The 23,661-nt window shown below is 43.5% G+C and overlaps 1 protein-coding gene across 4 annotated transcripts in view; it reads right to left on the bottom strand.

Moving 5' to 3' along the window:
* Nucleotides 1–23,661, bottom strand: part of LOC132885395 (protocadherin-9) — a 545,816-nt gene that overhangs the window by 521,168 nt on the left and 987 nt on the right. For 3 of the 4 annotated variants that reach the window (XM_060920042.1, XM_060920041.1, XM_060920043.1), the window contains exon 2: nt 20,445–23,580. In XM_060920042.1, coding sequence (XP_060776025.1) covers nt 20,445–23,471 — 3,027 coding nt within the window. In that variant the 5' untranslated portion in view covers nt 23,472–23,580. Of the gene's footprint in view, nt 1–13,122; nt 13,740–20,444; nt 23,581–23,661 lie in introns of those variants that run through there. The other variant, XM_060920044.1, reaches the window with a different exon arrangement.

The raw sequence follows: 23,661 nt of genomic DNA on the forward strand, positions 1-23,661 counted from the left end.
CAGGCAAGCTGGAGCCTATCCCAGCTGACTACGGGTGAAAGGCGGGGTACACCCTGGACAAGTCGCCAGGTCATCACAGGGCTGACACATAGACACAACCATTCACACTCACATTCACACCTACGGTCAATTTAGAGTCACCAGTTAACCTAACCTGCATGTCTTTGGACTGTGGGGGAAACCGGAGCACCCGGAGGAAACCCACGCGGACACGGGGAGAACATGCAAACTCCGCACAGAAAGGCCCTCGCCGGCCACAGGGCTCGAACCCGGACCTTCTTGCTGTGAGGCGACAGCGCTAACCACTACACCACCGTGCCGCCCATTATTATTATTATTATTATTATACTTTCCTTTCGGATGTTCAACATGTCTTTCTCTTTCAAAATTCTCTCAAAATCTTCCGTATTTAACAAAGCAAACCTGGCAGCCATGTTTATTTACAAATTGTCACAGTCGCTCACTAGCGTGGAAGTTTTACGTCTCCAACGTGTGACGTCATGTTGTCTTAACAACCATGCAATATCGTAAACCATATTCAATGCTCATTCTCCACTGGGTAGAGTGACGTAATACACGTAGGATAAGCGATATGCTAACAATACTGCATGCTATCAAACTAAATGAATGAAACCTGCTAAAAGGGACACTCTTCCATCGAAAAAGTGTCCTGTATGTTTAATAATAATTAATATTAACACAAATATAACATGTTGAATTAACATTAGTACTTGTTACGTGATACAACTGTCGATTCTTGTTGCTATGGTAATGCTGCAGCGACATCAGAGATGGATATATAAATAGAGATCTTCAACAAATGAATGAGTTTAATGAACGTATAAACAGTTCATTAATAACAGAATCAAATGTTTGAAATATACACACACACACACACACACACACACACACACACTCACCGGCCACTTTAATAGGAACTTGTTCTTGATTGTAAGATTCATGTTCTTGGCTGCAGGAGTGGAACCCAATGTGTTCTTCTCCTGTTGCATGCTGAGATGCTTTTCTGCTCACCATGGTTGTACAGAGTTGCTATGAGTTACTATATCCTTCCTGGCAAAAAAAAAACCTCGAACCAATCTGTCCATTTTCCTCTGACCTCTCTTATCAACAAGGCATTTGTTTCCAGCCACAGAACTGTCACTCACTCACTCGATGTTTTTTTTTTTTCGCACCATTCTATCTGTGTAAACTCTAGAGACTGTTGTGTGTGAAAACCCCAGGAGATCAACAGTTTCTGAAATACTCAAACCAACTCAAACCATCTGGCTCAAACCAACACCCATGCCACAGTGAAAGAAAGTCACACTTTGAGATCACAATGTTTCCCATTCTGATGTTTGAAGTGAACATTAATTAATAATAATAATAATAATAATAATAATAGGCGGCACGGTGGTGTAGTGGTTAGCGCTGTCGCCTCACAGCAAGAAGGTCCGGGTTCGAGCCCCGTGGCCGGCGAGGGCCTTTCTGTGCGGAGTTTGCATGTTCTCCCCGTGTCCGCGTGGGTTTCCTCCGGGTGCTCCGGTTTCCCCCACAGTCCAAAGACATGCAGGTTAGGTTAACTGGTGACTCTAAATTGACCGTAGGTGTGAATGTGAGTGTGAATGGTTGTCTGTGTCTATGTGTCAGCCCTGTGATGACCTGGCGACTTGTCCAGGGTGTACCCCGCCTTTCGCCCGTAGTCAGCTGGGATAGGCTCCAGCTTGCCTGCGACCCTGTAGAAGGATAAAGCGGCTAGAGATAATGAGATGAGATATTTATCAGATAATTATTAATAATAATTATCTGAAGCTTTTGATTTGTATCTGCACGATTTGATGCATCAAGAGATCAGCTGATTAGAGAAACAGCAGGTGGATGGGTGTTCCTAAAGTGGCCGGTGAGTGTATGTTTCTTTTTCACACAGAATACAGAACAGCTATTAAAATACATAAAGCTACAGGTGATACATTCTAATTGAAGCATAAGTTTATTAGTTCAGAGAGTGGTCTATGGTCTTGTTTCCAAATTTCCGAATTTAAGTGTTGAGTCACTTGATGTTGACCTTTGCCTGCTGTCCTCATTTCTGACTATAGATTTGTTTCATTAACTCCACAGGCATAATGACACCATTTCAGATATTAAGATTTGTAAGATTAAGCGGTTAATAAGCCGAATGCTAAGTATATGCACCTCAGTCCTGTCTCCAACTCCAGCTCTTTATATTGTACATGGGACACACAGCGGGGAGAACACTAACAAGAATAGATACTGTCAACTACCATGGTTTCAACCAGAATGTGTAATCATGCCATATTTAGTTCTAAAAGAGTGCTATCTGGGCAAGACTGAATGTACATGGAATCCTGGGGTAATTTCCTACCTAGCTTCTAGGTGCTCCTTGTCGATGACTTTATTACCATCAGGATTGACATGACTATGATTTTCTCTGCAGTTGTTGCGTCATGTTGGAATGAAAAGATCTTTGACTGTGCTATTGGCTGTACTTTGTCTTGTAGGGCGTGTATCAATGCCCTTTCCCCAGATATTAAACACTTCCTGAGTCGTGACACACACAAAAAAAAGCTTCAATGAGGCTGTAGCTCATACCAGCCAAGCTGCCCATGAAATCATAAATATGACAGGTGGTGCCACCATTTGGTGTCGTGCTTAGCACTGTTGCCTCACAGCAAGAAGGGTCTGGGTTCGAGCCCAGCAGCTGACGAGGGCCTTTCTGTGTGGAGTTTGCGTGTTCTCCCCGTGTCTGTGTGGGTTTTCTCCAGGTGCTCCGGTTTCCCCCACAGTCCAAAGACATGCAGGTTAGGTTAATTGGTGGCTCTAAATTGACCGTAGGTGTGAGTGTGAGTGTGAATGGTTGTTTGTCTCTATGTATCAGTCCTGCGATGACCTGGCGACTTGTCCAGGCTGTACCCCACCTCTCGCCCATAGTCAGCTGGGATAGGCTCCAGCTTGCCTGCAACCTGGCACAGGATAAGTGGTTACAGATAATGCATGCCACCATCATTTTGACAAATTTTATACACACCCACCTGGAGAACATGGTATGAGAGTTTGATCGAAATCCGATCAATCCTGTAGGAAGAGTCGTGATTTTTGTAAATTCAGGCTAGCTGAATGGAATATATCAGATATACCATGAAAAAAAGCAAGCTGATATTATTATTATTATTATTATTATTATTATTATACATACACATTCCTTTTGGGTGTTCAACACGACTTTCTCTTTCAAAATTCTCTCTAAATCTTCTGTATTTAACGAAGCAAACATGGCGGCCATATTTGTTTACAAATCGTCACAGTCTCTCGCTAGTGCGAAAGTTTTACGTCTCCGACGTGTGACGTCATGTTGTCTTGATAACCATGCAATATCGTAAATCATATTCAATGCTCATTCTCCGTTGGGTAGAGTGACGTAATACACGTTGGATAAGCGGTATGTGAACAAATATTGCATGCTATCAATCCAAATGAATGAAGGGAACAGAACACACGTTTTTATTCCATCGAAAAAGTGTCCTGTATCGTCTCGTCTCGTCTCGTCTTCTTCCGCTTTATCCGGGACCGGGTCGCGGAGGCAGCAGTCTAAGCAGGGAAGCCCAAACTTCCCTTTCCCCAGACACCTCGGCCAGCTCCTCGGGAAGAACACCGAGGCGTTCCCAGGCCAGCCGAGAGACATAGTCCCTCCAGCGTGTCCTGGGTCTTCCCCGGGGCCTCCTCCCGGGGGGACATGCCTGGAACACCTCCCCAGGGAGGCGTCCAGGAGGCATCCGAAAAAGATGCCCGAGCCACCTCAGCTGATTCCTCTCGATGTGGAGCAGCAGCGGCTCTACTCCGAGCTCCTCCCGAGTGACTGTGCTTCTCACCCTATCTCTAAGGGAGCGCCCAGCCACCCTGCGAAGGAAACTCATTTCGGCCGCTTGTATCCGCGATCTTGTCCTTTCGGTCATTACCCAAAGCTCATGACCATAGGTGAGAGTCGGAACGTAGATCGACCGGTAAATTGAGAGCTTCGCCTTTTGGCTCAGCTCCTTCTTCACCACAACGGACCGGTAAAGCGACCGCATCACTGCGGAGGCTGCACCGATCCGCCTGTCAATCTCACGCTCCATCCTTCCCTCACTCGTGAACAAGATCCCGAGATACTTAAACTCCTCCACTTGAGGCAGAACTTCTCCACCAACCTGGAGAGGGCAAGCCACCCTTTTCCGGTCGAGAACCATGGCCTCGGACTTGGAGGTGCTGATTCTCATCCCAGCCGCTTCACACTCGACTGCAAACCGCCCCAGTGCATGCTGAAGGTCCTGGTTTGAAGAAGCCAACAGGACAACATCATCCGCAAAAAGCAGAGATGAAATCCTGTGGTTCCCAAACAGGATTCCTTCTGGCCCCTGGCTGCGCCTAGAAATTCTGTCCATAAAAATTATGAACAGAACCGGTGACAAAGGGCAGCCCTGCCGGAGTCCAACATGCACTGGGAACAGGTCTGACTTACTGCCAGCAATGCGAACCAGACTCCTGCTCCGTTCGTACAGGGACCGGACAGCCCTTAGCAAAGAGCCCCGAACCCCATACTCCCGAAGCACCCCCCACAGAATACTACGGGGGACACGGTCGAATGCCTTCTCCAGATCCACAAAGCACATGTGGACTGGTTGGGCAAACTCCCATGAACCCTCGAGCACCCTATGAAGGGTATAGAGCTGGTCCAGTGTTCCGCGACCAGGACGAAAACCGCATTGTTCCTCCTGGATCCGAGGTTCGACTATTGGTCGAATTCTCCTCTCCAGTACCCTGGAGTAAACCTTCCCTGGGAGGCTGAGAAGTGTGATTCCCCTATAATTGGGGCACACTCTCCGGTCCCCTTTCTTAAAAAGAGGGACCACCACCCCAGTCTGCCACTCCAGAGGCACTGTCCCTGACCGCCACGCGATGTTGCAGAGGCGTGTCAACCAAGACAGCCCCACAACATCCAGAGACTTGAGATACTCAGGGCGGATCTCATCCACCCCCGGTGCCTTGCCACCGAGGAGCTTGCAAACCACCTCAGTGACTTCAGCTTGGGTAATGGACGAGTCCACCTCTGAGTCATCAGCCTCAGTCTCCTCAGTGGAAGACATGACGGTGGGATTGAGGAGATCCTCAAAGTATTCCTTCCACCGCCCGACAATGTCCCCAGTCGAGGTCAACAGCTCCCCACCCGCACTGTAAACAGTGTTGGCAGAGTACTGCTTCCCCCTCCTGAGGCGCCGGACGGTTTGCCAGAATTTCTTCGAGGCCGACCTGTATCCTGTATGTTTAATAATAATTAATGTTAACACAAATCTAACAAGGGCGGCACGGTGGTGTAGTGGTTAGCGCTGTCGCCTCACAGCAAGAAGGTCCGGGTTCGAGCCTCGTGGCCGGCGAGGGCCTTTCTGTGCGGAGTTTGCATGTTCTCCCCGTGTCCGCGTGGGTTTCCTCCGGGTGCTCCGGTTTCCCCCACAGTCCAAAGACATGCAGGTTAGGTTAACTGGTGACTCTAAATTGACCGTAGGTGTGAATGTGAGTGTGAATGGTTGTCTGTGTCTATGTGTCAGCCCTGTGATGACCTGGCGACTTGTCCAGGGTGTACCCCACCTTTCGCCCGTAGTCAGCTGGGATAGGCTCCAGCTTGCCTGCGACCCTGTAGAACAGGATAAAGCGGCTAGAGATAATGAGATGAGATGAGACAAATCTAACATGCTGAACTAACATTAGTACTTGTTACGTGAATACAACTGTCGATTCTTGTTGCTATGGTAATGCTGAGATGGATATATAAATAGAGATCTTCAGCAAATTAATCAGTTTAACATAAGTATAAACAATTCATTAGAAACAGAATCAAATGTTTGAAATATATATATATATATATATATATATATATATATATATATATATATATATATATATATACACACACACAATCATCAGCCCCTTTAATAGGAACTTGTTTTTGATTATAAGATTCCTTAAAGGACTTGTGATTTTTGTAAATTGTGGACGGATGGACGATGGACAGGTGACGTGGGATCGCATAAGCTCATCCAGCCTGGCGTGTGGCCAGATGAGCTAATGACCTACAAATGGATGTATATGTGATTCTTGTAAACTTTGTAGTTATTGTTTTATTGTATTTGTCATGCCACTTTCACACCTGAAAGTCCAACAAGGTCCAAACCAAGGTTTATGTTACATTGTGTACGTTTGTTCCAGTTAGTTTTGGTTTCACATTGCAGTTTTGCAAGCATACTAAAGAACTCTACACGATATTTTTACGTCTTTTCGTTATCACCCCCATGGGATGCATCTCCCTGTGCTTTAAGTTGACTGGTTTGTAGATGGGCGTGCATCTGACGTTGACGTGTTGTCAATTCAGTGGGTAGCCTTTTCAGTTTCAATGGAGAAAAATTAATGAATGTCCAGGGAGAAGCCATGGCCGAAAGGTTAACAAAGCTACTTTGGGACCAAAAGGTCGCAGGTTTGATTCCCTGGACCAGCAGGAATGGCTGAAGTGCCCTTGAGCAAGGCACCAAATCCCCTACTGCTCCCCAGGCTGCTCTGGGTATGTTGTACATTGCTCTGGATAAGAGTGTCTGCTAAATGCCTATAGTATAATTTCATTGCCAATATGCTATTATTATGGGAGTTACAATTAATTATTGTACATACAGGACACTATATCATCACGTGATGATAGCCTGCCTCAACTTTCTGTAATTGGTCTGAAAGCCTGAACCAACCAAAAAAATATTTTCACACTCCAAACCATTCTTCAGTTTCATACGGACTGTGAGCACATCTTTTGGTTAGACCAAATTTTGGTCCTTTGGTACGGAACGTGGTCCGAGGCACCGTTCACGCCTGATATTTTGGTCTAGACCCAACAAGGAAGGTATGAAAGCACCGTAAACTGTTGCTGGAACTTTGTTTTGCCACAAAGTAAAATAAGAGCCAGCATCTTTTCTCTACTCCAGTGCTTCTTCAACCGCTCGGACGCCGTGTTGTGAACGGAGCGTGATCATGCGACCATGTGACGCAAACATCCAGGTTTGTAGGAAATATACTAACCCTCCTCCTGAGGTCACTTTATTTCCATCTGGATGTGAGAGTCTTACCATTGAGATGATGTGATGTCTAAAAAATCCAGATAAATATTTACAAGAGAAGTTTTTTTTTTTGGCAACAATTCAAATCAGCATTGTTGATACTGTTGACATAAAGAGACGACAAAGGTTACAGATAACCAGTTATTTATTCAAAAGAAAGCCTGTGACCATAAGACTCACCACAAGATTCATGTACTGAAGACTACAAGAATAACAATATCACACAAGGATCTGCTCAGTAAAAGCATGCAGCATCGATGAATCTCATCACACTCTTCACATCTACTGTACGTAATAAGATCACGACATGGTCGGCCTAAACTCATAAAGGGCATTAAGAGCTTTCTTCAGTTCAGCACATTCTCTCTGCAGATCTGATTAGTCCTTTACAGTGTGATAGTGAAGAATGCTATAAGCACAGTAAGTCCTGAGGTGAAAGGCACTCATGAAATGAAAAGCCTGAGGTGATAAATCGTGCTCCAAAGAGAACGCTTACACACTCACACTGAAGATGAAGAAGGAAAAAAAAGACAGCAGTCTTGAAAAGCATTGTAAAAATAACCTCTCTGAAATGAAACCTAAGCCCTTGGAGCGGCTTTATAAGCGAGTGTGTAATGTCTGTTTGCAGTCAGCAATGAGGAGTCGCTTCCAAATTCAATTTCCTGTCTTCGGTTTATTAATCGAGTCTGTTGAGGAGCCCACGGCACTACGCGTGTTCAGTTTAATCAATAACCTAAATGTTTCATACACTTCCTGAGTGCCTACTTAATGTGTCGCCGTTCTGGGCATCCATTAAAAATTGCCATGCGTATGTGTGTGGGTTCCGAGGAGAACTCGACCCATTGGCTTTTAGACACATAACGCTGCACTGTACCATACTGTGCCATCTGACACGTGTGAATAAGCCTTGGATGCAAGTCAAAGAGCTAAACTATTATTTAGTCAGATGTACATGTTCTCCATCGCATGCTGTTTTACATCCTTAGTCCTGAAGATAAAACTTCACCACACAATCATATTGAGCGTTTATTCAAACCACAAATGACATCTCGTCTTCTGTATGTTTTTATTCGGCCTTGTTCCTTTGTTCTTTGTTGTTCAACACGGGTTTTGCGAGCAGTAGTATTAGCATTGTTAAGGAGGACATTGTGAGGACATTGTAGCCAGTAGTGATATTTTGAGGACTAAATACTGTATGCGATAAAGATGCCAGGACCAAAGACACAATATAACAATGTCATTTCTGACTAAAGACATGCTGTGGGAGCTAAAGATTGTGGCAACTGAAGGCCCAGGGACTAAAGACAATGAGTGGGCTGAATACATTATAGATACTGTAGAGACAAGGAGTAAACATTCTTGGAAAATAGTGACAAAAAATGAAGGGGACTGACTTCCTAGTGACCGAAATGATTGCATCCATTAAAGATGTTTTGGGGACTAAAGACATTATGGGAAATGAAGACACTGAGGAGACTAAATAGCTAGCAGGCAATAAAGACACTATCAGGACTGAAGACTTTGTGAGGACTAATGATGTTGTGCATAATAAAGTCATTGATTTAAACTTAACCACTGAACTGTATGAGAAACTGTACTTATTTAATTATCTATTAATTAAATTTTATGAAATAGTAGATACCTCATTTTACTTTCACCCATATTGAAAATCAGTGTATGTTTCTGTGTGTGTGTGTGTGTGTGTGTGTGTGTGTGTGTGTGTGTGTGTGTCAGAAAGAGGAAATGAAAAAGGTCCTCACAAGTCATTGTCATGTTTAGTCACCACAAGTACAGCACACAAGATTGTGTGTGTGTGTATGTGTGTGCGTGTGTCAGAAAGAGAAAATGAAAAAGGTCCCCACAAGTACAGCATACAAGATTGTGTGTGTGTGTGTGTGTGTGTGTGTGTGTGTGTGTGTGTGTGTGTGTGTGTCAGAAAGAGAAAATGAAAAAGGTCCTCACACGTCACTGTCATGTTCGGTCCCCACAAATACAGCACACAAGATTGTGTGTGTGTGTCTAAAAGAGAAAATGAAAAAGGTCCTCACAAGTCACTGTCATGTTCGGTCCTTACAAGTACAGCACACAAGATTGTGTGTGTGTGTGTGTGTGTGTGTGTGTGTGTGTGTCAGAAAGAGAAAATGAAAAAGGTCCCCACAAGTACAGCACACAAGATTGTGTGTGTGTGTGTGTGTGTGTGTGTGTGTGTGTGTGTGTGTGTGTGTGTCAGAAAGAGAAAATGAAAAAGGTCCTCACAAGTCATTGTCATGTTCGGTCCCTACAAGTACAGCACTCAAGATTGTGTGTGTGTGTGTGTGTGTGTGTGTGTGTCAGGAAGAGAAAATGAAAAAGGTCCTCACAAGTCACTGTCATGTTCAGTCCCCACAAATACAGCACACACAATTGTGTGTGTGTGTGTGTGTGTGTGTGTGTGTGTGTGTGTCAGAAAGAGAAAATGAAAAAGGTCCTCACACGTCACTGTCATGTTCGGTCCCCACAAGTACAGCACACAAGATTGTGTGTGTGTGTGTCAGAAAGAGAAAATGAAAAAGGTCCTCACAAGTCACTGTCATGTTCGGTCCCCACAATTGCAGCATACAAGAGTGAAGGCAAAAGGTCCCTGCAAGTCTCTGTCACATTCAGACTGTACAAATATAGGTGTGTACGTGGGCAGGCGCATGTGCATGCGTGCCTCTGTGTGTGTGTGTGTGTGTGTGTGTGTGTGTGTGTGTGTGTGTTTGTAGCTTAATTTGATTGTTGTGAAATCATCGTTTGAAACGTCAGTAAAATCAGGGTAATGGGCACAGAATGATGCTTTGTAATTGTTCGGGGCCAAGTTTGTTGTTGTTCCGGAAGGAAACTGGGGCAGCAGAGTGTATGTTCAGCAGCGCTGAAATGTGTGTGTGTGTGTGTGTGTGTGTTCAGTTACAGCTTGTTAATTGGTGTGTATGGAGTACATGACAAAGCAGTGATGAGCCTCAGGCTGCACTGACTAACATACTCACACTCACACACACACAGATACTGATGCAAAAAGCGATACTGAGAGAGAAACAGTGGAGAACGCTTGAGAAACAAATGAAAGAGGGAAAAATAAGAGAGGGATGAATTGGGAGGAAATAAGCCATTGAGTGAAAGAGAAACAAGAAAGAAGAATAAAATAAGATGGAGGAATAGATTTGAAGACAGAAGAGGTGAAAAAGATGAAACGGACAACAGTGGTGGGAAAGAAAGAAAGAAAGAAAGAAAGAAAGAAAGAAAGAAAGAAAGAAAGAAAGAAAGAAAGAAAGAAAGTTGAAGGGATTGAAGGATAGAAACGACAAAAAGAAAGGGTGAAATGAGAGAGAGAGAGAGAAAGAGAGAGAATTAAGGAGAAATTGAACACAAATAGGGAGCGGGAAAGAAAGATGGACTGAGGAAGCAGAGGGGAAAGGGGGAGACAAACAGATGATAACATCAGAGAAGAGACAAATGTGAAAGAGAAAGAAGAAAGAGAGAGATGAAGGGAGCTCGAGGGAGCGTAGGCTGGTGTAGAAGAAGAGAATGGGGTGATAGAGTGAGCGTTTGAGACAGGAAACGAAGAGCGAGTGAGAGAGAGAGAGAGAGAGAGAGAGAGAGAGAGGGACTGAGAGAGACGAGTGTGTGCTCTGACCTGCTGAACTGAGTGAACAGAGTCATTCACACTGAGTGCAGCTTCATCTTCTGCCTTGTGTGTGTGTGTTACAGTATTATATCAAGCACTGTGTCATACACAAAAGCATGTAGTGTGTATTGAGACCATGAAATGAGCAATGAAGGTCACGCATACCACACAAACATTCAGGCTATCCAATTTTTAGCTCCTTTTAATAATATTTCTGCTTGAATACCACAACAGTGATGAATTCTTGATTCTGATTGCTTAGAAGGCGTTGATTAATTTTCTATAACAGACAATATTTTGGCGGCACATCAAATCTCAGGTTTATACAGTATTAATGCGCTTGTTCTAACATGACATCAAATCTATCCAGGAGTATACACTTACACAAGGCCTTGAATGCAGGATGTTCAGGATAATCATGTACATCCATCCATCCATCCATCCATTATCTGTAACCGCTTATCCTGTGCAGGGTTGCGGGCGAGCTGGAGCCTATCCCAGCTGACTATGGGCGAGAGGTGGGGTACACCCCGGACAAATCGCCAGGTCATCGCAGGGCATAATCATGCACAGTAAGATAATATGTGTAACTACCAATATGGTTTTCGATATGGTCTTTTTTCTTTTCTATTCAGATCGGTAGTGGAACCCATCCTCCTATATGGTGCTGAGACATGGACCATGATCCTCAAACAACAGTAGAGACTAGATGGCATTTATACCAGCCTCCTACATTGGGTTCAAAACATCCATTGGTCTCTACCAATACCACCTTGGAGGAGATATATGGGAGCTTGCCACTAGTCACAATGAGACCCAAATCAAGAAGAATCCTCTTTGTGGGACACTGTTTTAGAGCCGAGGGAGAGGCAATATCTCGCCTTCTCCTCTGGAGCCCGGAGCACCGCCCACCCGGTGAGGTCAAGAAAGTTAACCTACCCCTACCTAATATCAAGGGACACTGGAATTGGGGTACAGGACCAGAAATTTGCAATGGTTAACAGGAATATGTGGAAGAACGTTAGGCGGTTTATCTCGGCCAAGGCTGAAGGATGATAATTCGATATGGTGAGGAGATATTTATTTAGTCTCAACTGTCACTGCTTTGTATCAGTCAGATGTGTAGTGGTGCTTGAAAGTTTGTGAATCCTTGAGAGTTTTCTAGAAATTTCTGCATAAATATGATGTCAGATTTTCGCACAAGTCCTAAAGGTAGATAAAAAGAACCAAATTAAATAAATGAGACAAAATATTACACTTTATCATTTATTTATTGAGAAATATGATCTAATATTACATTACAGATCTGTGAGTGGTAGGCATGTTACAATATATCGTGCAACAATAAATCATGATACACATTTATGGCAATTCAAATTGATGAAATGAAAAATAAAATCAACACTGATTCTTATCAGGCATTTTTTTTTTCCTAGCTGTAATTACAATGTAAACTAGATAGAGACTGGGACTAAAGTCACAGTAATTTGCACTAACTGTTACAACCCGGGACGTCTAGTCACCGTACCTTATAGATCCGGAATGGTAAGTGATTGAGAATGATAGTGAGGAAAAATTGTGCCCTGCCACCCTGAACAAAAAAAAAACAAAACAAAAGCAAAAAAAAAAAAAAAAAAACACTGATTGAAAAAAATCACGGAAATTGACAGAGTTATAAATGATTGAAAAAAATCCAGTTTTTCATGGATCATTCCGGATCATCGATCCGGATCACCACCAAAAGTCATAGCAATGTAGTTCAGCCCAGAGGTATTCTTCATATGAAATTTGGTGATGATTGGTTGAAAACTGAGGGAGAAATAGCATCTTAAAAAAAATGTTAGGAGAATAATAATAATAAGAGGAAAGTAGAAAGATCCTGAGTGAGAGCAACAATTTGTGCCAGTCCTGCTAGCACAAATTAAATAGCAGGAATGCACATGACTTCACCTCAGGAGGAAGTAACACAGCTCTAATATTGGAAAAACACACAAAAAACAGATGTAAAAAGGGGAAAAAATGTTGTGCGATTGATGAAACAAATAGATTTAACAAGAAATCAGAGGTCTCTTTTTACAGACTGCTGAAAGATAAAGAAAAGAGAAGCTAATGAAGGTAAAATGAAGGTTAGATATTTATAAAAGTTTATTTTAAAAGGCCTGTTTGGTTATTAGCTTTTTTTTATTTGTAATAAAAGGACTATTTTTGGTTAATAGGCTGTTATATTTTTCTCTGTACTTTACAAATATGGGTAAATAATTGCTGTTGGCTGTTAAGAAAATTATATAAAAGTGATTTTCTTTTTTTAATTTAACAAAAGGACGTTCTTTCTTTAAGTTGATAAAGAGTAGGAAAAGAATGTTGCTTTTTCCTTTGGCAACAACATTTTCTTTATTTAATTGTATTTTATTTTTTGCAAAAATATCATGGGAAAATGGAACCATGAACCCAATATCGTTAATCGAATCGTGAATCGAATCGTGAATCGGATGGATCGTTACATGCCAAGTGAGTGACAAAAGTATGTTTACCTTTGATTTCAGCAGAGGTGGAAAAACTGGATTGACAAAGTAAAAGTCCTGCTTAGGTTTTCCTTCTGCCTGTGCTCTCAACACAGGTTATTTCACCAATTAGCTCATCAACCTGGCTTAGGGGATGTGGTAATTAGGATCAGCTGGTTCATTGAATTGGCTGGAGGAAAAATGTGGCAGGGTTTTTACTTTCTGCATCCGGGTTTTTCCACCTCTGGATTTCAGTATCTGCTGTGACCCCCTTGTGTAGTAATAACTGCAACTAAACATTTCTAGTAACAGATAATCAGTTTTTCATCTTATGAACCTACACATAGTGGTGTAGTGTGTAGCGCTGTCGCCTCACAGCAAGAAGGTTCCGGGTTCGAACCCCATGGGCTTTCTGTGTGGAGTTTGCATGTGCTCTGGTTTCCCCTACAGTTCAAAGACATGGAGATTAGGTAAAATTCCCAGCCACTGGAGTTGTACAAGCCAGTGCATACTTAGTGCCGGTTCAAACCCTGATAAATTGGGGAGGGTTGCGTCAGGAAGGGCATCCAGGGTAAAAAAAAAAACCCTCTATGCCAAAGCAAAGGGGTTGAAAATCAATTGGGGCTTAGCGCTGTATTCTTCCCTGGTCACAAACTATGTGATCTATGTGACAAATCAATTTATTTTTATTAAATTAAGAAAACAGAAATGCTGGTAAATCTCAGAGATCGGAGGATGGAGGTAAGTGCCGCTCAATGCACCTTAAGGGCCTGGTTAGTACTGGGATGGGTGACTGCCTGGGAAGACCAGGTCTTGGCATGGGAGGAACTTTGATATGTATATGTGTTCACGTCTTAGGGCAGACGTCATCGACTGGACGTGGACAGAGCAAAGTATTTTGGTGGACCAAAGTGAAAAAATACCGTAGATGATTCTTATAACGTATGGAAAAAAATGTAGTTCAGTGTCTCAGATTTTCTAAATATGAACAAGCAAAAATGTACTGATTGAATTGATACTGTATTAACTACAATCTCGAAGATTTATAAACAACCACCTGAATGCATAAGCTCACTCTCACTTTAAGTCCATCATGACATTTTGTTTTCTACTGGCTTACGACAGCAAACTCACAGGTCAGAGTTCACCTAGACAGTCAGCATGAAGCAAAGACAACAACTCCCAAAAGTCTCATCTCATTATCTCTAGCCGCTTTATCCTGTTCTACAGGGTAGCAGGCAAGCTGGAGCCTATCCCAGCTGACTACGGGCGAAAGGCGGGGTACACCCTGGACAAGTCGCCAGGTCATCACAGGGCTGACACATAGACACAGACAACCATTCACACTCACATTCACACCTACGGTAAATTTAGAGTCACCAGTTAACCTAACCTGCATGTCTTTGGACTGTGGGGGAAACCGGAGCACCCGGAGGAAACCCACGCGGACACGGGGAGAACATGCAAACTCCGCACAGAAAGGCCCTCGCCGGCCACGGGGCTCGAACCCGGAGCTTCTTGCTGTGAGGCTACACCACCGTGCTGCTCCACTCCCAAAAGTAAACATGTCTATCTCCATCAGTGAATTAGCCTCATTTTCAGGTGTCTCCTGTATCACCGTAGCAAAGGGTCCAAAATTCCACCTATAGATTACAGTTTAGAGCTAAACTATAAACAGATGTTGGTAGATTTGGAATCCACCTTGCATACAGTATAACATAATCTCCCCGTAAACCATGTCTAGTGCGTTATAAGACGATTTGAGAGTCAAGCACAGAAAAAGAACGTCTCCAGCAAGTGCCTGTCGAAAACTGATAACTATTATCAGTGTGCCGTAAATGGCATGCATTCATTCGGAGTTGTTTTCCTATAACAAGCGACACAAGGGTCATTTAGCCAAGCAGCCGAAGAATCACATTTCAGTAGGCTTGCATTAAGGAGCTAAAAGAAGATCTCGTGTCAGCTTAAATATTTAAACATGGATTTTAATCTTCTACAAAGCTGAACAGTATCTGAACAGTGACAGCTGTGATGTCTATGAACACTTTCCCCAAATAATGCCCATGGTTATCATGGATACATCAAACATCAGATCATCACTACCGCCACTGAATTCCATTATGAGTACGCAGCCTATGGGGGGGATATTTTTGGATAGCGTTTGCGTCCTCGAGATCATGTCGACATTATCGGCAGCTAATCTAAAAAGTCTGAACTCAGAAGCACCGCATGTGAATTCAGAGACTTGTTTCTTGCTCCAACCAAGGCACAATGTATTACTAATATACCCCAAAATACAAGAATTATGTAAAGCAATTCTTCTCATTTAAAAAAGACTAGCATTTTTTCTTGACCATTATGCTAATTTACATCAGGTCCATTCGAATCTGGGTTAAATCTCATCAAAGGGGGATGTCGAACAAGACAGTGAGGCATCAAGGACCATCAAGAAGCTGATCAAACTCTCATTTCCTTTCTTGTAAGATACCTTCAAACTGCCCCCAGAAGGTTCTTTTTTGAAGGTATCATCAATGCATCCCTGATGCTGCCTATTACCCACAAATCTCCCCCAAGCAATGGGAAGAAAAAAAAAAGATGGTGGACCAAATTTCAGAGAAAAGTGAATTCGTGTACAAATGTACATTTTTGGCCTTTTTTAATCTCTTTGCTTAGATTTTTGAAAAGTTATGAAGAAATACATGTTGTATCAACACTATCATATAACCCAGTGACAATAACCAACTAAATTTGTTTGACATGGTGGACCAAATTTCAGAGAAAAGTGAATTCGTGTACAAATGTACATTTTTGGCCTTTTTTAATCTCTTTGCTTAGATTTTTGAAAAGTTATGAAGAAATACATGTTGTATCAACACTATCATATAACCCAGTGACAATAACCAACTAAATTTGTTTGACATGCATCTCTTCGCCAACTAGCTAACATTTGCTATTGTTAGATGCGTCTTGACGTCACATGTTACCATAAATCCTATCCTAAAGGGTCGTTCAAAATGATCATTCATAGAAGATGCCTCCAGTCGAAAGTCCTGCCTTATGAGACACCTGTCTATTATGGCAACGATGTAAGAAAGCAGTGACCTTCTGCTTCATACGGACCCATTGTCCTTATTGACGTTAAGTGTGACACTAATGGCCCTTTTCCACTACCCTTTTTCAGCTCACTTCAGCTCGCTTCAGCTCACTTCAGCCCGACACGGCTCGCGTTTCGACTATCTCAAAACAGCACGACTCAGCTCGCTTCAGCCCTGCTTAGCACCCAAAACTCGCACGGTTTTGGAGTGGGGCTGAAGCGAGCCAAACCGAGCTGAGTGAGGCTAGGGGCGTGAGGAGACACTCCCCTGTGCACTGATTGGTGAGGAGGAGTGTCCTCACACGCCCACACACGCCCCGCGAGCACGCTGGGATCTGTAAACACCGTAAACCCGGAAGAAGAATTACGAATTACGAGAATTTCTGGAGCCTTATGTGCCTCGCCTCATCTATACGCTCTTGCCAGTATCTGTTGGCGTTGTCGGTGACAACAAGCCACAGCACCAAGACCAGCAACACTAACGACTCCATGTCCTCCATGTTTATAGTTTACTATCCGGGTCGTGAGACTACCACTTAAAAGATCACTGATGTCACTGTTTGCGCTGCTTAACGACATCACGTGACGTCCACCCACTTTCGCTAACTCCACCCAATGTGTCCACCCACTTCCAGCCAGCACGGTTCAGCGCGGTTGTAGTCGAAATGCAACTCCAATAGCCACGCTCAGCTCGACTCAGCCCAACTCAGCACGGCACGGCTCAGCCCAACTCAGACGCGTTTGTAGTGGAAAAGCGGCATTAGCTGCTAGCTTGCTAGGAAGCGGACAGCTCCTTCTCCGTGCTGTAAAATGAAGCTTTCTAAGCTATTAAAAAAAAAAATCTGATGTGTTTTCTTAAGCACATGCAGAGTGTTATTTCATTATTTTAAACATTCTAAGTGTGTGCTGTCTCATGTTACTTGATGATAAACTGTTTGCTCAGTCAGCCATCCTGTTTTCCTAGCTAGCCATGTCAGCATTCTAGATTTGACTAGCATGTTGCTGTTGAACAGTGTTGTTGACCATGAGCGGTTCACACATGTTAAAAGTCAAAAGTAGAAGGGTGCTCGGTAGAGTGCATACCTCCGCCAAGCCACATATTCGGACTTGCATCACAATCTAATCAATTGTCCCTTGGCCCATGGCTCACGTTTCCTCCAAATTTCATCAAAATCTGTTCACTACTTTTTGAGTTACGTTGGGAACAGACAAAAAAATCCCCTATCTGCATACATATCTGGTTCCTGGATCCACATACATATCTGGATAATGGATCCACATACATAACCGGATTTGCATCAAAATCAAATCAGTTTTTCCTTGGCCCATAGCTCACTTTTCCACCAAATTGCACCAAAATCCGTTTGCTACTTTTTGAGTTATGTTGGGAACAGACAAAAAAAATCCCCAATACGCATACATCTCTGGTTCCTGGATCTACATACATAACTGGATTTGCATCAAAATATCTCATCTCATCTCATCATCTCTAGCCTTCTACAGGGTCGCAGGCGAGCTGGAGCCTATCCCAGCTGACTACGGGCGAAAGGCGGGGTACACCCTGGACAAGTCGCCAGGTCATCACATAGACACAGACAACCATTCACACTCACATTCACACCTACGGTCAATTTAGAGTCACCAGTTAACCTAACCTGCATGTCTTTGGACTGTGGGGGAAACCGGAGCACCCAGAGGAAACCCACGCGGACACGGGGAGAACATGCAAACTCCACACAGAAAGGCCCTCGCCGGCCACGGGGCTCGAACCCGGACCTTCTTGCTGTGAGGCGACAGCGCTAACCACTACACCACAGTGCCGCCCGGAACAAAATATAATCAATTACTCCTTGGCCCATGGCTCACCTTTCCACCAAATTTCATCCAAATCTGTTCACTACTTTTTGAGTTACGTTGGGAGCAGACAAACAAACGGAGGTGAAAACATAACCTTCTCTTAAGTTAGCAAAGGTAATAAACTAGTCTTCTCGTTTACCATGACTCAAATTGTAAGTATTTACAGCTTTCATGTACATTTTGAACAAAAATCATATAAATCCTACTGTATGAGCAATGAGCAGCTTGTCCAAACACTTATAACCAAAATGGCATTTCTGCTTCTGGCTTGTTCATTATAATGGCAATGACACGATTTGTTTTCACTCTGTGCCTAGAGGAGCTCCTGAAAATAAACCTCAACGATGTTCATCCCTTCTATACGTACACCTCCAAAGCTCCTTTTAGTCAGCTGGATCAACGCAAAACAACTACAAAGGTAAGAAAATACTTTTAAAAACAATTGATGCTGTCTCGCTGTACTGCCGAGTGTAAACAGTGCTACCAGATATGTGAAGTCCAAACAGAAATACTCATGTAGCCCATTCTGTCAGGTATCTTAAACTAAAGTAGGTAAAAAGTGTGAATCGGTGTGTGTCTCTGGGGAAAACTTGCTTCTGGGGAGTGTGCTCTGCTGAAGCGGGAGCTTCGGAGCACACTGTGGGATATTGAGGGCTCTGAAATGCACAACTACGGCTTACACACGTAATTGAAATACGCACATGCAGATATTGCTGTCCACACACACACACACACGCACAGTGGGCCTGATTTATTGTGTAATTAAAAAAAAAAATGATTGCATCTATTTTTTTCTATTAATACACATGATATGGTTTTCAGGCACTAAGTAATAAATAACAGGAGCATCTTTGTGCATATTTCATGCTTAAGGAAATTACAAACAATTTCCAATCCGCTGACCCAGGAATGTGTGCAACATTTGTTCGTGTGTGTGTGTGTGTGTGCTTTTAAGCAGTCAAGCCTTATCACTTACATCTGCGAATGCCATTATCAATCTGCCACACATTCAGACCTTCATTAGCCATGAGCTGCATACTAAGTTGAATACACACGCGCACACACACACACGGCCAAGATACCTGGTGTATGTGTGAGAGAGAGAGAGCGAGAGATAGAGTTGGAGGTGGGGGGCTCTACTGCTCTCTTCCATCTCCTTTGACACACACACACACACACACACTGAACATTGGCTCAAAGCCAATCCATGTCTTATGAAGCAACAGTGCCACCTAAAGGTAACAAAAATCCCTCCTCCCTTCCTTCCCTTCACCCCTACATCCTTTCCTCCCCTCCACCCAAGAAGCTTCCCATCAATCTCCTTCCATAACATGAGATTATTTGTGCTACATAACAAGCATCTCATTCTAATGAGGCTTCAAAGAAACGGGATTAGATATGTTATTTGAGACTTATTAACAGCTAATCCACTTTGGAACGGATACGGTTGTACCTTAATGGCTTAGGTTAGTTTATGTGAATATTCATGAAGCTTACCCGTGACGGGTGTGTGCAACGGGTTGCTTCTTTGTGGCGTGCAATGCAAGGAAGTAGGAGTTCGGTGCTAGTAGTGGGGGGGGAAATTGAAGGTACAAGCGGTAAAGTTACAAAAAAACTACAGGAAATGGAAAAACAGTACTGCAACAGGTTATTCTTGTGATGCTTCTTGGAGAGAAACTGTTTCGTTCAGTACAATACTGAATACTACTGGATACTTTTATGTCCTTTTTTTTTCTTTGGATTACCATATGTTGTAGGTGGTAAAATGACATCGGAGTAGACAGGCTAGAAAAAAATGTTTCTTTTACAAATTCGGAGAGCACTGTAATGTTCGTACTTCAACATCCACAATCCAAGTTTCCTTCAACTCACAGCATCTAACGAATTATCAGTGCCTTGAATAGGACATATATCATTAAAAAAAAGGAAGTAAAAGAAAAACAAAACAAAAACACAAACACATGAGGGGGAAAAATGCAGAATTACACTTTCCGAATCTAATCAAACACACGTTGCTTTTTGGTACAAAGTAGATGAGTACACCCATTGGTGATACTTTTGGATTTTTTAAATCCTATTTGTATGCATGCATATCAGGTGAGTTATAGCAACTGGGCTAGGACTGGCACTTCAGTACTTCAGTACTAAACAGGGCGGCTACATGGACTACTTATAGACCAGTAAAAGTGTTCTTTTACCTGTCTGTTGTGTAAGGTCCCTCCTTTTGTCTTGAAGCCTCCTTGGGAGCTGCACTCCGAGGCACTGAAGTGATCCGAGCTAGTGGACGAGCGTTTGGAAAGAGTGTCACATCCCCCGACGAATGTGTTGTCGAGGGGCAGCTCCTGAACGACGTGATGCTTTTTCGCCGAAACTGGAGTGTCGGCCTTGACGTGGAAAGCTGACTGGGGCGAGGCCGACTTGTAGTGCCTGGCTAAATCGGGGCTATTGGGCTTGAAGGTGGTGGTTGGTGTTGTGTTCCAGTCAAACCGTCCAATCCCCGGCTCCTCGAGCTCAGCTGGGATGCTGATGGTGCCGTTGATGGGTTCGTGCGCTGGGTCATCGGGTTTGTTCTCCTCGATGCTTACGAAGTTAAGCAGGGAGCTTTTGGGTGACTTCCTTTTCTTGCGCTTTTTCTTCTTGTTCTGCTTGTTCTCCTGGTTGGGTGACATCCACTCAGCACCTTGTTTCTTCCTTTGAGCTGCTTTAAACTGCGAAACGTTTCGGCAGCGGACCAGAACAGTAATGAATATCACCACGATTACCACCATAGCACCTGTGACGATGGCAATGATGGTTTTAAGATTGTCGACATTCTGATACGTTTCGCTACTGTCGCCGATGTTCCGATCCAGAGGTGTCTCCATCGTGCGCCGGATGAGCTCGTAGATAAAAGATGAATTTCCTACTGTGTCGTTGATGTACAGGAAAACAAGAACTAGTGTGTGCAGAGACTTTGGATAGCCAAGGTCGCTAATGTTGACCACCAGACGATGGAGACCGATATCCGCAACAGTGGGTTTCTCTTCTAAAGTAATGTTTCCTGTAACAGGATCAATCCTGAAAAGTCCTCTGCCATTACCACTAATGATGGTGTATTTTAATTCAGCATTCATTCCTGTATCTCCATCCACAGCAAAAACTTCTGCAACAACAGATCCCGGAATGGCAGAAAGTGGTACCAGCTTGAAGGAAGTGTTTGATGGAGGGTAGATGACAATGGGTGGGTTGTCATTGACATCAATGACGTTGATGGTCACTTTGGCGACTGATGAACATGGAGGACGACCACCATCCACAGCCCTTACGTCAAAGGTATAAGAACTTTGCTGCTCTCTGTCAAAGGAAACATTCGATTTTATAACTCCGGAGAAGGGATCGAGGATAAAGTTTTCATTATCATTGAGTATGGAGAGAGACACCTCGGCATTTTCACCTGCATCTGCATCTGTGACTGTAATCACTCCGACCGTACTATACTTAGGCAGGTTCTCAGACACAAAGAACTGAAAGTGGTTGTGTGTGAACTTGGGGCTGTTGTCATTTTCGTCTAAAATGGTAACTATCACAGCCGCCTGGCTCTGCAACGCCCGGGTGCCGTTATCTCTTGCCGTGACGGTGAAGAGAAACCTATCTTGATCTTCTCTGTCAAACACCCTTGAGGCTGTCAACACCCCAGTTTTACGGTCCAGATCGAAGAAGGAGGCATTGGGTCCGAGCTGGTAGACAATTTCCGCATTTCTCCCACTGTCTTCATCTGTAGCACTAATAGTTGTGAGAAAAAGGTCACGCTGGTTATTTTCCATGACTGACAGTTCAATCACAGGCTGGCTAAAAATGGGCGGATTATCATTCTCATCCTCGAGCTTCACTTTAACCAACGCAGTCTGGTTCAAACTAGGCTTTCCGGAGTCAGAAGCCACAATTTTGAAGATGTACTCCTTAGTCCCTTCGTAATCCAACAGAGCTGAGGTTTCCAACAAGTATTGGTTGTCATAGACTGCTTTGAGGTGGAATGGCACATCCTTTTCAATAAAGCAGATCACCTTGCCATTGACATCAGTGTCCTTATCAGAGACGGTGATAAGAGCTATTTTAGTGTTAATGGGGTCTTTTTCAGACAACATTACGGTACCATTAGTCGGACTGATAATGTATCTCAGGTCTATATTTGGAGCATTATCATTCACATCAGTCACATTGATCGTTACAGTTGCTCTTGCTGGACTGGAGCTTCCATCACTGGCTAAAACTGACAGCTTATGAATTGCAGTCTCTTCCCTATCGAGCGGCCTCTGTACCGTTATTAGTCCAGTCGTAGCATTTAGTGCAAAGAGTCTCCGTGTAGATGGCGAGACTTGTGTACCAAACATGTATTTGATTTCTGCGTTGGACCCAACATCTGCATCCGAAGCCTGCAGCTGTACAACAGAAGTCCCGACTGGAGAACTTTCAGGAATATAAACTTCGATCTGACTTTCTTTGAAAACTGGACGATTGTCATTGACATCAGTGACTGTCACCTGAAGAATGGCAGTGCTGGACTTCTGTGGATTCCCACCATCTTCCACTTTGATTTTCATGACATAGGTGTCTTTTTGCTCTCGGTCCAGATTCTGTTGGACAATCAACTGTGGCCATTTTTCTCCTTCCTGCGTCTCGACGATATCCAAGCCAAAAGTGCTCTGTCCGTTCACAAGTTCATACTTGTGGACGCTGTTGGGTCCCGTGTCAGGATCAGTAGCGGAGGGAATGGCAAAGCGGCTGTTGATGAGAGTGTTTTCAGGAATGGAAATGTTAATCACAGGGGAAGGAAACATCGGAGCATTGTCATTGGTGTCCTTCACGATGATCTTGATTTTGATTAATCTGAAGTAGTCATTTGGCAGGATGACCACTTCGATTTCAAACGAGCACTCGGTCTCCTCGAACGACGGACCAGGACAGAGTTTTTCACGGTCAATACGGTTCGAGGTGGTAAAAATCTCTCCTGTGTTGCTCATTACTCTCAGTAATGGGTTGTCCCCGGCTTTCGAGACCAGACGGTAAACCAGATTGTTGCTGGCAGCATTCATATGGGAGATGTTCAAATCCTTTGGTATATTTCCAATAAGTACATTCTCTTGCAGCTCCTCACGGATTGAGTAAATTAGCTCTTGGGCGATGGCTGGATCCAGCCACAGACAAGCAACAAAGGTTGCCAATAGGTAAAAATCCTTTAGATCCATGACAGCACTTCAAATGTCTTTCCTCGGCTTTATTTCAAACAGTTATCCTCATTGCAATGTAGCCACAGCCATGCGTTCAGAGAAAGATAAAGAGCAGTCGAGCATGATCCTAAAAATAAACATTACAATACAGGTTTAATCAATCAAATCAACTCTGGTATAAGAAGCTATGTCAGTTGAAACTGTTGTA

Source organism: Neoarius graeffei, chromosome 4 (assembly GCF_027579695.1).
Source record: "Neoarius graeffei isolate fNeoGra1 chromosome 4, fNeoGra1.pri, whole genome shotgun sequence".
In the NCBI taxonomy this organism is placed as follows: domain Eukaryota; kingdom Metazoa; phylum Chordata; class Actinopteri; order Siluriformes; family Ariidae; genus Neoarius; species Neoarius graeffei.